The sequence below is a fragment of the Saccopteryx leptura genome, chromosome 3, assembly GCF_036850995.1.
Source record: "Saccopteryx leptura isolate mSacLep1 chromosome 3, mSacLep1_pri_phased_curated, whole genome shotgun sequence".
Taxonomy (NCBI): domain Eukaryota; kingdom Metazoa; phylum Chordata; class Mammalia; order Chiroptera; family Emballonuridae; genus Saccopteryx; species Saccopteryx leptura.
The window spans coordinates 165562535-165578827 of record NC_089505.1 but is presented as its reverse complement, the minus strand read 5'-3'; the positions used below and the strand labels follow the sequence as shown (position 1 = coordinate 165578827).

Below are 16293 nucleotides of genomic sequence, written 5' to 3'. Positions count from 1 at the left end.
GTTTACCTAACAGAATAGCTTAATTATGCCCTTTTTCAAGGAACAAAGGAAACTCAAACTGCAGATGGTAAAACTTAGTTCAGCAACTAGCTATTACCAGGTAACCCTCCAGTTATTGGTAAACTGAACTTACCTCTTGATCCTAAAGGTAACCGTACATTTCTAACACTTTTCAAATAAATTTTAAATCTACTTAAGAACTCCAATAATTTAAAAAGCCAAATGAATAGACTGGTATAACCAATCCATCTGCTGAATGTCTCTGGGTGTTTATTAATAAAAGACAATAATATATAGAGGTAGTCCAATCTTAAATCTCTTCCCCTAAATTATCAGCCTTTGCCACATGTAACAGAAATGCTAGGCACCCATGGGGTAGAGGTCCTGCAGGACTTATTGGGCATCTTAACTGTGGTGGCTCACAGGTACCTAAAAAATCATCATGCCTCTAGACCTTATTGTCCCTCAATGTGATGAGTGACAAATTTAGTACTTTTTTCCTATGTCTCCAATGTGTAGCAGCGTCCTATATAAAGGGGAAATGACCAAATAAACAGTAGTAGAAAGTGTTATTAGTCAAGGTTATACTGTAATTCTGCATGTTTACTGGTATTGCTCACTCAGGCACACAGGACTTCTAATTCTATGCCAGATTTTGCCGTCTACATCTAATTTTTGGTTACTCCATGGGCACATGGATTAGTGCAAATTTTTCTGAAAGATGGTGAAATATAATTTTCCGTCATTTCAAATCAATGGGAAAAGTGTCCCCCATATAAATGAGCAATAACCTAAATATTAATTTTTGTCCAATATAATTTTATATCCTGTACTTTTTTAAAAAAGATAAAAATTTTTTGAACACTTTAAAAAAATAAAACATTCTTGTTCTAATTTTTCTCATTCTTCAAAGACATTGATTTAATTCTCTAGTGACTGACTTCATCATTTCTCCCTTCTCTCACTTAGAAATGCAATTATGATCTATTTCCCACATACTTCAATACTTCACAATTTAAGTCAATTTTGAATATTCAAACATAATCCTTAACACTCATGATATAACTATTTTGCTGGTATGTGAATCTGATCTGTGTATATTCCTTAAGATAGTGAAGAACCTGATTGTCTATCATGTTTATATCTCAATTTTGTTTTCTCTGCGATATATATGCAATAATATATCCTAGAGTGAAAATACGTATTTTTAAAAACAATTTGGGGGGTGGTATTGAAAAGTAACACAACAAAAATCCCAAATTCTTTGATGGAGAAGAAAACATAAATCTGAGAAAGTCAAGGTTCTTACCTAGAAAATATCTCTAGTCAAGAACTGATGTTGGATTTGCTATCTGCTTGGATCTGAATGTGAATAATGCTATTCAGAGCAAGTAAAACTGATTGATTAAATTGGTTTAAAAGAACTCTAGCATGTAAGAAATTTTACTCACAGATATACATATAGAACCTCTATATAAACTGTCCCTCTACATTACATATAGTAGTGTTTTTCATGAGTTTCGGAACTGGTTCAAGTTTGGGGAACTTTAAGGTCTACTTCATACACTGATATATGCGTTCCAATTTCTCAGATATGTTAGTTCTCTACATTTCTTTTATATAACTAGTAGGCATTAATAAACACAGGTGTGTTATATATTTATAAAATTAGGCATCCTTGTTTATACAATATCAAATTAATGGAAATCATAATTGTTGGATCACCAAGTAACATCAGTTTTTAAGAGGAATGTAGACAAACAAGATTGCAGCTCATGAGAGAACGTAAAACCATGTTATATAAGAAAACTAATCAAACTGGAGAATGTTTAATCTGGAAAAAATCCAGAGAAGGAAGATAATTTTTAAGTATTTAAAGTGTTGTCTTGTGGAAGAGAGATTATATTATTAATATATTGGTACAGTTTGACTTGAAAGGTCCACAAAGAAACAGATTTTTAAAAATGTTTTGTTTTTTATTTATTCATTTTAGAGAGAGAGACAGAGAGAGAGAGAGAGAAAGGGGAGAGGAGCAGGAAGTATCAATTCCCACATGTGCCTTAACCAGACAAGTGCAGGGTTTCAAACCGGCAATCTCAGCGTTCCAGGTCAACGCTTTATCCACTGCACCACCACAGGTCAGGCAAGAAACAGATTTTTTAAAACTCAATATAAACATCATATTAATTCTGGAGTTCTTCAAACCCAGATTAAATAATCATTTAGCAAGACAGCATAATATTTAAGAGCACAGGCTCTAAAGGCATTCAACCAGGTTCTTAGAGCCTTACCATTTATACGTTGGGTGACCTTGATTAAGTACTTATAACTTCCCCAAACAAGTGCTTTAAAAAGTTAATATGTAAATGAATAATATGGGAATCTTGTTCAAAAGACAGATTCTGATTCCATAAGGGATATGTACTATATCCTAATACAACCATTAAAAAAAGCTATATAAACAAATATAGTAAAAAATTCAACAGATAAATTAAAATGTAGATAGGCTTTCACCAGGGAATACCACTAAACATTTGAAGAAATAACATCAATTGTACACAATCTCTTCCAGAAAATAGGATGGGAGAAAATGCTTTCCAACTCAAATTATGAAGCCAGGATTACCCTGATACCAATATATAAAGGAGCAATGCATCCTGAGAGGCTGATGTCAAGAATGCAAGGCTAAATAAACATTAACACATCAATATAATCCATCATATTAACAGACGAAAGAAGAAAAACTACAATATCACATCAATCAAATGATACAAAAAAAAAATCACTTGACAAAATCCAACAACTTCATGATAAAACTCTCAGCAAGCCAGAAAAGGAGGAAATTCCTTAACCTGATAAAAGATATATTCAAAACACCTACAGCCACCATTATATATTATATTTAATAATGATCCTCCTAAGATCAAAAATAAGGCAAGGCTGTCTTTTCTCACCACTCTTATTCAAAAATAAACTGGACGTCATAGTCAGTGCAAACAGAGAAAGAAAAGGAATACAGGTTGGAAAAGAAGAAATAAAACTGTCTCTATTTGCAGATAACATAATTTTCTATGTAGAAAACCCCAATGACTGTATAAACAGCTCCTAGAACTAGTAAGTGAGTTTAACAAGACTGTAAGATATAAGATCGGCATACAAAATTAATTGCATTTACAAATACTATTAAACTGGAATGTGTAAATTATGTGTCTATATATTTCTATCTCTATGAGTCAATCACATTTACAATAACCCCCCAAAATAAACATATAACTTACACAGATTTGAATCTAACAAAACATGTAAAAGACTTACATGTTGAAAACTACAAAGTACTAATTTAAGAAAATCAAGTATCTAAATATATAGGGAGACATACTATGCTCACGAATTAGATCTAAGATTTAATACAATCCCAATCAAAATATTAGCAAGATTTTTTTTGTAGATACAAACAAGCTGATTCTAACATTTTTATGTGAAGTCAAAGGATCTTAATTACTCAAAACAACTCAGAAACAGAATAAAGGTTGAAGACTCACACTACCTGATTTTAATACTTGGTAGAAAACAACATTAATCAACACAGGATTTTGGCAAAAGGAGAGACGCACACTTTCATGAAACCAAAATAGAGACTACAGATATAAGACCTGAAAAATGTGGTCAACTGATTTTTGAAAAGATGCAAAGATAATTCAATGAAGATAACACCATGTTTTTAATAAATGGTATTAGAATAAGCAGACACCTGTGTTAATCATTTTCTTAATTTTTTGTATTTTATGTTTTGACATTTTAAAAAGCTTACAGATTAGGGAGAAACTGTTCCTCCCAGGGCTAGCAAATTTTTAGCTGGGGAGCATGTCTTTCACATGCAATTCTAACCACCTCGTTATCTAACTCGCATTCACCAAGCCAATATTTTCCCCTGCCATATAGCATCCCAGGGCTTGATACCAAACAACTAGAGACCATCCATATACCCTAAACCCCACTGGAATTATTAAAAATAGCCTATCCTATATTGCTTATCCCTGCGCTACCTAGCCTTTTCCTTGGAATACCCAATGAAGGCTCTATACTTGGTTCTCCTCACTCCTATTCTGCTTGACCAACCTGGTATTTTTCCTATGGACCTGTGTGGCATAGCATGTCCTTATTTTTTGGGAAATGTAAATAAGTAACTCTTCAAGTCAGCATTTAGTCCTCTTCATAAATTAAAACCTGGTGGGTATCATCTTAATACAACATTCATATGCAAAAAAACAAACTTCAACTTAAACTTCATGCCTTATACAAAAATTAAGTCAAAATGGATCATACAGCAATGTCAGACTATAAAGCTTTTGGTAGAAAACATTGAAGTCTTTGTGACATTGGATTAGGTTAAATCCTTTTGGATTAATACCAAAGCATGACCCATAAAAGAAGAAATTGATGTTGTAGTCCATCAAAATTAAAACCTTTTGCTCTAGGACAGTAGTAGTCAACCTGATTCCTACCGCCCACTAGTGGGCGTTCCAGCTTTCATGGTGGGCGGTAGCGGAGCAACCAAAGTATAAATAAAAAGACAGATTTAACTATAGTAAGTTGTTTTATACAGATTTATTCTGCCAAATTTAGCGAAAATCCGACATAAAGTACTTGGTAAGTAATTATTATTATATGCTTTAACTTGCTGTGACTCTGCTTTATAAATTTTATAAAGTAAAGTTACTCCCATACTTTATAAATCACTATTACTGTGGAACTGATGGGTGGTTAGAAAATTTTACTACTAACAGAGATACAAAAATGGGCGGTAGGTATAAAAAGGTCGACTACCCCTGCTCTAGGATGAGAGGATGGGATCAGAGAAGGAAAAGAGATGAGTGAAATTATATATACATAACACAGCGTTATAGAGAGGACAGCAAATCCTGAAGGGAAGGGGGGAGGACATTGGGGAGAGTGGGGCAAGGGGGATGTTGAGGGGAACACGGGGGTGGGGAGGATGTATTCAATGGGACACTTGAATCTATGTAAACACAATAAATTAAAATCAATTAAAAAAAACCCTTTTGCTCTATAAAAGATACTGCCAAAGGAATAAAGAGAAGCTTCAGACTATAAGACAATATATTTAAGTTCAACAATAAGAAAACAACTCAATTTTTTAAAACAGGTAGAATACAAATTGCATATAAGCCCTTGAAAAGATCATTAGTCATAAGGGAAACACAAGTTACAACCACTACACACTTATTAGAATGCTAAAATATAAAAACAACTGACAAGCATTGAAATGGATACAGAAAAATCAGAACTCTTCTATGTTGCTAGTTTGAATGAAAAATATTATGGCCACCCTGGAAACCAGTTTGGTAATTTCTTATAAAGTTAAACAGATATTTACTCCTAGGTATTTATCCTAGAAATATGAAAACTTATGTTCACACAAAAACCTGTAAGCAAATACTCATAGTGGCTCTATTCATAATCACTAAAAACTGGCAACAATGCAAATGTCCACCTGGTGAATGGATAAACATTCATGTAATGGAATACTACTCAGCAATAAAGAAAAATGAACTTTTGATACATGCATAACATTGATGAATCTCAAAGGCATTATGCTGAGTAGAAGCCAATCTCCAAAGGTTACACACTAATGATTCCATTTATATGAAACTCTGGAAAAGACCGAACTACAAAGATGGAGAACACATGGGGTGGGTGGAGAGTAAGACTACAAGGGGCAGCATGCGGAAAGTTTTTAAAGTAATGCAACTATTCTGAATCCTGATTGTTATGGTGGTGGTAGTTACACAAATTCATACATATGTTAATAACAAGTTCAAAGAGGCAAATGAAAACACTTGAGGTCAGGATTGTTTTGTCTTCAAATAAATCACTGGGCTCAATTTTAATATTTAATTTACTCAAATTTTGAAGAATAATTCTCATAGTGCTGACAGCGGTGAAATCCATTTTGTCAAGCAAGCCAAACAGAGAGTGACACAGGCAATTTCAAAGCCTCAGACATCCATTTTAATCAAACAAATCATCTATTCATGGGGTGGGGGTGAGGGGAACCAGATTAAAAAAATGTAACTCAAACCATATACCACTATTAAGAACTGAAAGTCAACTTTCAAGCTCTAAATGTTTTATTAACCACAGAAATTAAATCCCATTAGAATCATGGGATTTAATTTAATGACACATTAAGTATCTCTCCCTTCTACAGATAAATACATTTTCCCTGTTGACTTCAAAGTACTGAAGAAATTACTTACAGCTTTAAGGGTAAGATCACACTGGAAAACAAGTTTCCGGAGTTGTGCTAAAATTTCTCTTTTGGTATTTTCTAGATCATTTCGTCTTTCTTCAACATTTGTCACACAAACTTTGTAGAATTCGTTTGCTTCTTCTACCTTCAGGAATAACACAGAAAATTACACTAATCCTTAGAAAATATATATATATATATTTTTTTTTTTTTTCCCCCCTGAAGCTGGAAACGGGGAGGCAGTCAGACAGACTCCCGCATGCACCCGACCGGGATCCACCTGGCACGCCCACCAGGGGGCGATGCTCTGCCCACCAGGGGGCAATGCTCTGCCCCTCTGGGGCATCGCTCTGTCGAGACCAGAGCCACTCTAGCGCCTGGGGCAGAGGCCAAGGAGCCATCCCCAGCGCCCGGGGCCATCTTTTTGCTCCAATGGAGCCTTGGCTGCAGGACGGGAAGAGAGAGACAGAGAGGAAGGGGGGGGGGTGGAGAAGCAGATGGGCGCTTCTCCTGTGTGCCCTGGCCGGGAATCGAACCCGGGACTCCTGCACGCCAGGCCGACGCTCTACCACTGAGTCAACCAGCCAGGGCCTAGAATCTATATTTTAAAACAAATAGTATTTAAGTAAAGCTCAATTTAAATAACTGAAAAGCCTTTATGTATAAAAATTCTGACATATTTCATGTTTCAAATGGAGTATTTCTAAAAATAAATAACATGTTCTGCTCAGTGATTCAAAGGCATTTAACTTTTAATAAATATCAAGTACAATTTACAATTAGTATATTGTTTGCCTATAAATGTCCACTTCTATTTAATAGCATTTTCTATTTACATTTACCATTTTCTATATGATCTTACAGAATTTATCAAATTATAGTTCATTAATAGAAAGCTTCATCCTGGCCTTAGTTATAGGAATTAGTATACATAAACACTCAGTTGCCTAATCAAGTCAAAATATTAAACTACTACTTTATCTAAGATATTTCTTTTACAAACCCCAAAATTCAAAAGATAAGCAGAAGTCTCTTAGCATCATGGTTCTCAAAGTGTGAGTCCCCACTGCAGCAGCAGCACCTGGAAACTCATTATAGATGCAAGTTGTCTGGGGCTAACCCTACATCTTTTGTAACAAGACTTCTAGGTGATCCTAATGCATGCTGAAGTTTAAATACCAAAGCTTTAGCAGATTATTGCTAATTCAACTTGCAAATAACAAAAAAAATCATTACCTTTTGAAGAGCCTCCTCTTCCAGTCTTCTCTTTTTTTCTAGCTGCTTGTTGAGATTTTTCACTCCACCACTTGAGCACTGATGTTCCTCTTCTGCACGGAACATGGAAGACTTTGCTTTTTCATAGTCATCTTGACGTTGTGTGCATAACAATTTTGCCTTTTTAAGAGCAGTCTCTGTTTCGAGCTACACAGAAAAAAAAGGAGTATTAAATACAGAATAAGAAAGAAACCCTAAGTTACAGGTTTCTTTAGCATATTCAGCAAAACAGTTGTTGATACAGCATTTTAGAAAAACTGTAATACTAACCATTTTATTTTGTTCCTGTTTCCAAAGTTCTTTCATTTCTTTCCTTTGTTTTTCCATTTCATTTTTCCTCCCAAGAAGAGGCTGTCAAGGGTATTTTTTAAAAAGAAAGAAAGCAAACTGTTTTCTAAAGGTATGCTGTTATTTTTTAAAATGTGTATTATACATATAAGTTTTTACCTGCACAAATTTGTTGGCTTGGAGAGCTGCAATTGTCTGCTGTAAAAGGTGACTGCTCTCTATATCATTAAGAAGAGCACTGGTAAATAGAGACTGCAGTGGCATAAACTCCTAGAATTTAAAATTAAAAAGTAAATCTTCCAATAGAAATAGCACTAGACAGAATTCCAGACCTACCTCCCCTACAATTACTCTTCTTCAAAAAGAGAAATTTTAAATTTAGCCCCTCCCTTTTTTAAAGAAAAACATCTAGTCATAAATATGACTATGGGAAAAATATTGAAAAAATAATTATTAGAATTATAGGTAACAAGATGAACATTTGTATGAAATTGTGAATTTCTTAGTTTCTTTTTTCATAATGGGTATCCAGGACAATTTAAAAGGATTTTATATCTGTTAATAAAAAGTTTAGCATTTAAGTTCTTTCCTATATTAACTATAGCATTTTATGATTTTGCAGGGCACTACCAGGAGCTCATCTGAATACTCCATTGGTATACAACCCTAATAGTTCACTGAACACCTACCTGTAGTCCAAAGTTAGTTCTAGTTGCCTCTGCCAACTTGACAATATTTCTAGTAGACTCCAATTCTGAAAAGGTCAGAGAGTGCCCAAAGATTTAAAAACTTACTTATCCCCTCACATTACAAAATTATTTATAATTCCTTAATTAAAAAGTGATCACAAATACTAGTCCACATCATGATATGATGCTGTGCTTCTTCCTCAGAAGTATTTGTCAAAATCAACTGGGAAACTTTTAAAACACTTGCTTAGACCTCACACCTCTCTATGAAATGGGACTTAGGCCTGTGTACTGCCCTTTCATAGGACTATTCAGGTGATTCTGAAGGGAGTTCTCTATTAAAAATAAATAATGTAGTAGAAAGAGCATAGGCTTTGGGTAAATTCTATATTCTTCCCATTACAGCTATGTGACCTTAGGCAAATCTGTGATTTAACCTTAAGCAAATCACCGATCTTGTTTGTCTCATTTGTAAAACAGGGGTAAATAATATTCTTGCTTACTTTCCAGGGATTTGGGAAGGTTAAATGAGGTGATGGGTGTAAAAGCATTTTGTCAACTACAAACACTAGGAAAATATTAGCTATTAAGATGTTCCTTATAGGTCTTCATTACCTCTGTTCATACATTTATGGTTGTTTTTATCTCCTTTTACCATATTATCTGATAGCATTTCTTTTTTACCCACTAAAATATGACTTCTTTAAAGGCAAACACAGAATTTGTCCTTGTGTCCCCAGATGTAATGGTTTCTCTACAGTAATTTTCAATCAGTGCATTTATTGTAAGAAGAGTCTTTCTTATTTCAAGAAGAGAGAATGGACAATGGTGTTTTTCACTACAATAAAACAGTAATTTTGGAATCATTATTACTTATAGTCAGTAGCACATGAATTGCAAACAATTTAGTTATTATAATCCAAAGTTAATCAGATGCCCCTAAGGGCTACTTACCCAAGTTAAGCTTTTTTTCAACCCATGACACTATGTTCTTGGTATATTTTGACCATGTTTTAGCGTATGACAAAGCCAGTTCTACAGAGTCCGAGTTCTTTAAGAGCATGCTATCTAGTTCTATAGGAGAAAAATTTCCTGAAAATAAAAATATCAAGGTAAATATATATTAAATATGACCATGTAACTCTAAACAATGAAACACTCAAATCCTAAGATGCTCTTCAATAAAAACCAGTTTAAAAACACAAGTAACAAATTTAAATTAAAGGGTCACAGTTTAAACTTAAAATGGTTTCAAATTAAAATGTATTTTTGAGCTTAACATGTATTTCTATTATTCACCAAGTTACAACCCCAATATAATTCTTTTATTTATTTATTTATTTATTTATTCATTTTTTTTAGAGAGGAGACAGAGAGACAGAGAGAGAGAGGAGAGAGAGGAGAGACAGAGAGAGAGAAGGGGGGGAGGAGCTGGAAGCATCAACTCCCATATGTGCCTTGACCAGGCAAGCCCAGGGTTTTGAACTGGCGACCTCAGCATTTCCAGGTCGACGCTTTATCCACTGCGCCACCACAGGTCAGGCCCCAATATAATTCTTGATCAGTTGCTCTCATCACATTACCTACTCTAGCAGATTTTTTCCCTTAAGTATTCTATGTAAAATTTTACATGTTTATGTTAAAATAAATATATTAGGTTACAAAGCAAGAAGAGATCAAAACATTTATTCAAAATAACTGCAAAAAGTTCAACAAAGGTGTAAAGTACCTTAAGCATTACCTTTTTCATGGGATGAGTCCACTGATTCCATAGAAACATTTTCAAAAGACTTACAACATGGAAGAAAACAAATTTAAAATTAGAGCAGAAGGTAACAGATCTTTGCTTCAGAATTTTTTCACTCTAATTTGTTACTGTGACATAATTCCTGTTAAAGAATTTCAAGTATTTAGAACTCAAAAGGGCCTGAGAACTCTGTTTGAGTGCCAGAATATTTTATAAGAATTATATAGCTTTTGACCACAGCAGTTCTCAAGGTCCAAGAATGAATAACCTCATTGTTTACTAGTAACAGTATTAGTTAACATTAATGAATCCATTCAAAAATTTAAATTATGCAGACCTTACAAATATTAGTCAAGAAGTTACAGAAGCAATCTAAATAGATTACTATCTAAATATAAGGCAAAGTCCTATCTTTTCCAGACACCTTTACCATTTTATTATTTGTTAAGCACTCTCTCTGAATGTCTACTGGAAAGTGAAGTGCAGAACTTTCTCTGGTGATGGAAATGTTCTACATTTGCACTGTTCAATAAGGTAGCTGCTACAGCTACATGTAGCTATTTGAGCATTTGAAAATAAGTACATTTTTTATTTTATTTCTTTAAAGAGCTACATGCGGCAAGAGGCTACCTTATTGGACAGTGCAGGAAAACATTATCTATCAAAATAATGAGGTCACAAACAAATTTGATCTACTGTATTTACTTGGCCAATATAGAGTATGCAGGGATTAAATGCAAAAGGGATCAGAGTCCATACACTTATTACCTGTATGACACTGGACTATGTATTTAATTTAAGCTCACTTAACTTTGGTTTGCCTGTCTGTGCAATGGAGATAAAAACACTACTTTCACAAGGCTATTTTAAGGACTGAGATGATAAAGGCTTTGCACAGCTGATAGTACATAATAAGCACTATTAAATAAATGGCAAATATTGTTTTAAGATATTATTGATTGATTTAGAGAGAGAGGAAAGAGAGAAAGAAAGGGATGGCGAGGAGGGGAAGAGAAAGAAGCATCAACTCGTAGTAGTTGCTCCTTTTATGTGCCTTGACAGGCAAGCCTGGGATGTCAAACGGGCGACTTCAGCATTCCAGGTCACCACTTTATCCACTGTGCTACCACAGTACAGGCTAAATAGCAACTATTATTTTTAAAGATATTTTTCAAAATTCTTCATAAAACAAAGTAATTTTATTTTATTATTATATCATCATGGATTTTATGTCAACTTCTAGGGTAAATTAAAAACATCAGAAAGGAAAACAAGGTACACACACACAGAAAAAAGAAAAAAGTATTTCCCTATTAAGAATTAGTATAATATAAACACAGTATAATATAACACAATAGAGACACAGGAACAGGATATGATTCATAACAAAAAGGTAAAATGTCCAGTGCTTTGTCATACAGACATAATTTTATCACATTTCTGAACTTATAACACATTTAAAAAAGATAACATTGAAGAAAAATCATGAATGATAGCAAAATATTCAAAGATCTTAAAATTCTTTATCATTCTGATATGGTTTATTACTACCCTCGTGGTTTCATCAATGGGTGACTTCAGAAATAGTCAAATTGTTTTTCTCAATACTGTAGTACTCACAACGTAAATGCATACAACATAATGCTCAATATTGTAGTACATACAACATAAATGCTCTAAGTAGTCACTTGTATTTGTATCATTTTAAGAATGACCTGAAACTTTTATATGTATTATTTTGAAATAATACAAGTTCGTGGCACATTTCCAAATATTTGTTGAAATCCTTTATGAATTTGATCATCCTTAACTGCAAAACAATCAACATATATTCCTAATGCATATGTTTAAATATCTTGCATTAGGTGAAAAAAATTTATTGAAATGAAAATACTACTACTATAAATCTTTAAAGCAATATTCTACATACATTTTTTTATGTTCTATAATTTCACAGCACCTTTTGCTCCAATTTGCAATCAAAAGGCCAATCTTCTGACACACTTATAGGGATGCTCTTAGGGAGACTTAAGACCTATAGGACTATTAATAAATGTTTCTTGATAACAAACTGTAGAATTTGTGAGATTAACACTTCTTTACTTCTTATGTTATTTTTCTAAGTTTCCCCCAGACTTTAAGATATGTAACAATATCAAGAAGAAAAAATGATTAAGAATTACTTACTAAAATTTTGGACCATATGACCTAGATTCATTACATTAGACACTAGAATGATCAGATATGTTCTTTTAAATGAGTTATATTCAAGAAATACAATTACATTTTTGCTCTAGAAATTGACCATAAATTATATTTAATATAAATTAATGTTTTTCTAGATAAACTAAAAAATTATAAAAGAGTAATGATGAAACTAAGATTAGAAAATTAGTGAAATATTAAGTTAAAAATACTAAAGTCTTTGCTTTCACACAAATTTGGCCTACCTTACTTTCCTGAGAAACAGGCAGTCGAAATAGTGAATCACTGTCTCCATCTCCCATGAAGAAGCGTGTCAGGCTACCCAATGAGGTTAAAAAAAAAAAAAAGAAATAAAAAGACAAGTCATTAACATTGCTCCGCCACAAAATTTACATCCAACTTGTCTTCCAGAATAAATATTTTCAGTAAGACCCTTAGAAATATGTAAATTATTAGGACTCTATTCACATAAACCATGCAATCACTTGCAAATAAATGCTGCTTTTAAACAGCTCTAAAGACACCTTTAAATACTGTATTAAAACAAGACAGTATATAGCTTTTCCAATGTGGTAGTATTTTATATTGGTTAATATTTTACTTAACATAGATTTTCTGAGTTATGTTGCATAACTCTCACTGAGATACCTAGGCCCAAGATTCATTAAATGACAGTCCTCTACTCACATATTTCCAAAGGTTAAGGCCAAGGTTTCAATGGAGGAAATCACTTCTCTGAAGAGGTCATTTTTGTTTTCTTCATTAACGTCTGTGAAGTTCACAGCTATAGGGAAAAGTTGGTTAAAATCAATGAGAAAGAAAATACTTTAAACTAGATTTATATAAAATCATTTAATCCCTTAAAACCCACAATTCTTGCCCTGGCCGGTTGGCTCAGCGGTAGAGCGTCGGCCTAGCGTGCGGAGGACCCGGGTTCGATTCCCGGCCAGGGCAAATAGGAGAAGCGCCCATTTGCTTCTCCACCCCTCCGCCGCGCTTTCCTCTCTGTCTCTCTCTTCCCCTCCCGCAGCCAAGGCTCCATTGGAGCAAAGATGGCCCGGGTGCTGGGGATGGCTCTGTGGCCTCTGCCTCAGGCGCTAGAGTGGCTCTGGTCGCAATATGGCGACACCCAGGATGGGCAGAGCATCGCCCCCTGGTGGGCAGAGCGTCGCCCCATGGTGGGCGTGCCGGGTGGATCCCGGTCGGGCGCATGCGGGAGTCTGTCTGACTGTCTCTCCCTGTTTCCAGCTTCAGAAAAATGAAAAAAAAAACCAAAAAACCCCACAATTCTTATAGAAATGAACAGTTTAATACACAAAACAAACATGATGTTCAAGTTCTTAATTTAAAAATTCATTTAAAAGAATCAGCTTACACAAAAGTAGCTGGCATTCCAAACTGCCACTCCATGCATTGTATAATTTGACAAATCTAAGAAATGACTCAATGTGAAATCAATCAGTCTTGGAGTCGCAGAGTCCATGTTACACCAGACCTGTCTCATTAAGAGTGCTCTGAGCTATTTTCTCTTGCATTATTGCTTCATGGCATTTTTTTTTCTGTGTGTGTGTGTGATGGAGATAGAGAGACAGTGAAAGGGACAGATGGGCAGACAGGAAGGGAGAGAGATGAGAAGCATCAATTCTTCATTGCAGCTCCTTAGTTGTTTATTGACTGCTTTCTCATATGTGCCTTGATGGGGGGGGGGCCTACAACAGAGCGAGTGACCCCTTGCTCAAGCCAGCAGCCCTAGGCTCCAGCCAGCAACCTTGAGTTTCAAGCCAGCGACCTTTGGGCTCAAGCCTCCGACCATGGGGTCATGTCCATGATCCCATGCTCAAGCCAGTGACCCCACACTTAAGCTGGTGAGCCCGTGCTCAAGCCAGATGAGCCCATACACAAGACTGCAAGCTCAGGGTTCTGAATCTGGGTCCTCTGCATCCCAGTCTGATACTGTATTCACTGTGCCACTGCCTGGTCAGGCGCTTTATGGCATTTTTTAAAAACAGCTAACCACACTGTGGCCTACTTAAGTCAACATGCAGTACCAATAATTGAAGTTATATATACACTTGACATAGTATAAAGCCTATATATATATACACATAGCATATCACATAAAAATACCTAATGTTTTAGAAATTTTAAATTTCATGCCTTATTTTCTACATGTCCTTGTGCTCTAAGGTCCATGTTAATTGATATACAGCTGTCTTTTGTTTATAACAGGGATTCTAACATTTTGCATTCTGTTAAAGCAAATTGTGAAACACAACTGAGAAAGTTTTCTTATAACTTCTGTGTGTTCCTTTGTTTAAAACCTAGATGGACTTTATCAGGTCAAAAATCTAAAGGTAGAATTAGCAATTTAAAAGAAGTAACCCATTCTAGTCAGCTTGAATTTAAAAAGCAAGTGGCTTCCCATATCCTACCTTCCCTAGGATCCTTGCCACCAAAGGGAAGGTGGAGTACCAAGTGGAAAGAAGGCCATCCTTTGCTTTATGAACAGAGTTGTTCTGAAGCCTGGCTGCACATTAGAATTATCTACGGAGTTTTAAAACCAAAGTCTGGGTCTCACCACCAAAGGTTCAGAATTCATAGGTCTGGGTGAAGCACATTTACTAAAAAGTTTCCCAGATGATTCTAATGTGTAACTAGGGTTGAAAAGGCTTGCTGGAAAGCAAAGATCCCTAAGCAGGGATGAATTAAACCATAAGCCTGCAAACCTCATAAAATTACAACGAAGATTTTATAGGTATAAGCCTTTGCAGATATGAAGGGTAAAGTCCATACCTTTCATCAGACTCTTCTAAGTATCTCTGATACAAGCAACAAGAAAAAACTTAAAAACCGCTATAACTAATTTTAAAAATACTTTTGGACTTATGGTCTGGCCAAGATGGAAAAACAGGCTAATACTTCTACCTGAAATGATTAAAAGAAACCTGTAACAAAATAAAAGAGACAACAGTTTCCAAGACACTGGCTATCAGGCAACAAAGAACAAGAACATGAAGGACAAAAGAAACAAATATGCTAAGCTCCACAACTGCCCAACTTATTGTCTAGTATCACACCAAGTAGATTTCTGAGCAATGGAAACTATCAGAGATAAAGAAGGTCATTTTATAACAATGAAGTCAATTTATCAAAAGAACACAATCTTACACATTTATGTACCTAAATATAAACTTCATAATGCCTGAAGCAAAAACTTATGGACAAATTCAGAGTAATAGCCAGAGATTTCAATAACTCTCCCAATAACTGATAGAAAACACAGATGGAAAATCAGTATGACTATGGAAGACTTTAACAATATTATCAGCCACCCTGACCAGATAGATAATTATAGAGCAGCCCACCCAATAACAACAACATACTTTCTTTTCAAGCGCACAGTGAATATTTACCATATTATTGGCCATAAAACACATCTAATGTGTTTAAAAGGATTCAATTCAGGCAAAATATCTATATGTTCTATGACTGGATGGAATTAGATTAGAAATAACAGAGTCCAACCTGACTGGTTATGGCACAGTGGATAGTGTTGACCTGGGACACTGAGGTCCCAGGTTCGAAACCCCAAGATTACTGGCTTTAGCAATGGTTCATTGCCTTGGCCGGAGCATCCCCTCCCCCAGTCAAAGCATGTATGAGAAGCACTAAAGCACAACTACAAGTTGATACTTCTCATCCCTCCTGTCTGTCTCTCTCTTGAAAAAAAAAAAAAAAGAGAAAAAGAAAAAAGAAATAGCAGAGTCCTGACCAGGTTGCTCAGTTGGTTGGAGCATCATCCTCATTAAGTCAAG

At 34.9% G+C, this 16293-nt stretch overlaps 1 protein-coding gene across 3 annotated transcripts in view; it reads right to left on the bottom strand.

The window, feature by feature from the left end:
- ARHGAP29 (Rho GTPase activating protein 29) overlaps window positions 1-16293 on the bottom strand; it is an 80262-nt gene that overhangs the window by 18186 nt on the left and 45783 nt on the right. For all 3 annotated transcript variants that reach the window (XM_066376739.1, XM_066376741.1, XM_066376740.1), the window contains 9 exons: window positions 13166-13262; window positions 12724-12796; window positions 10268-10316; window positions 9481-9618; window positions 8527-8591; window positions 7997-8107; window positions 7820-7900; window positions 7511-7696; window positions 6282-6419 (listed from right to left, as the gene is read on the bottom strand). In XM_066376739.1, coding sequence (XP_066232836.1) covers window positions 6282-6419; window positions 7511-7696; window positions 7820-7900; window positions 7997-8107; window positions 8527-8591; window positions 9481-9618; window positions 10268-10316; window positions 12724-12796; window positions 13166-13262 — 938 coding nt within the window. The remainder of the gene's footprint in view (window positions 1-6281; window positions 6420-7510; window positions 7697-7819; window positions 7901-7996; window positions 8108-8526; window positions 8592-9480; window positions 9619-10267; window positions 10317-12723; window positions 12797-13165; window positions 13263-16293) is intronic.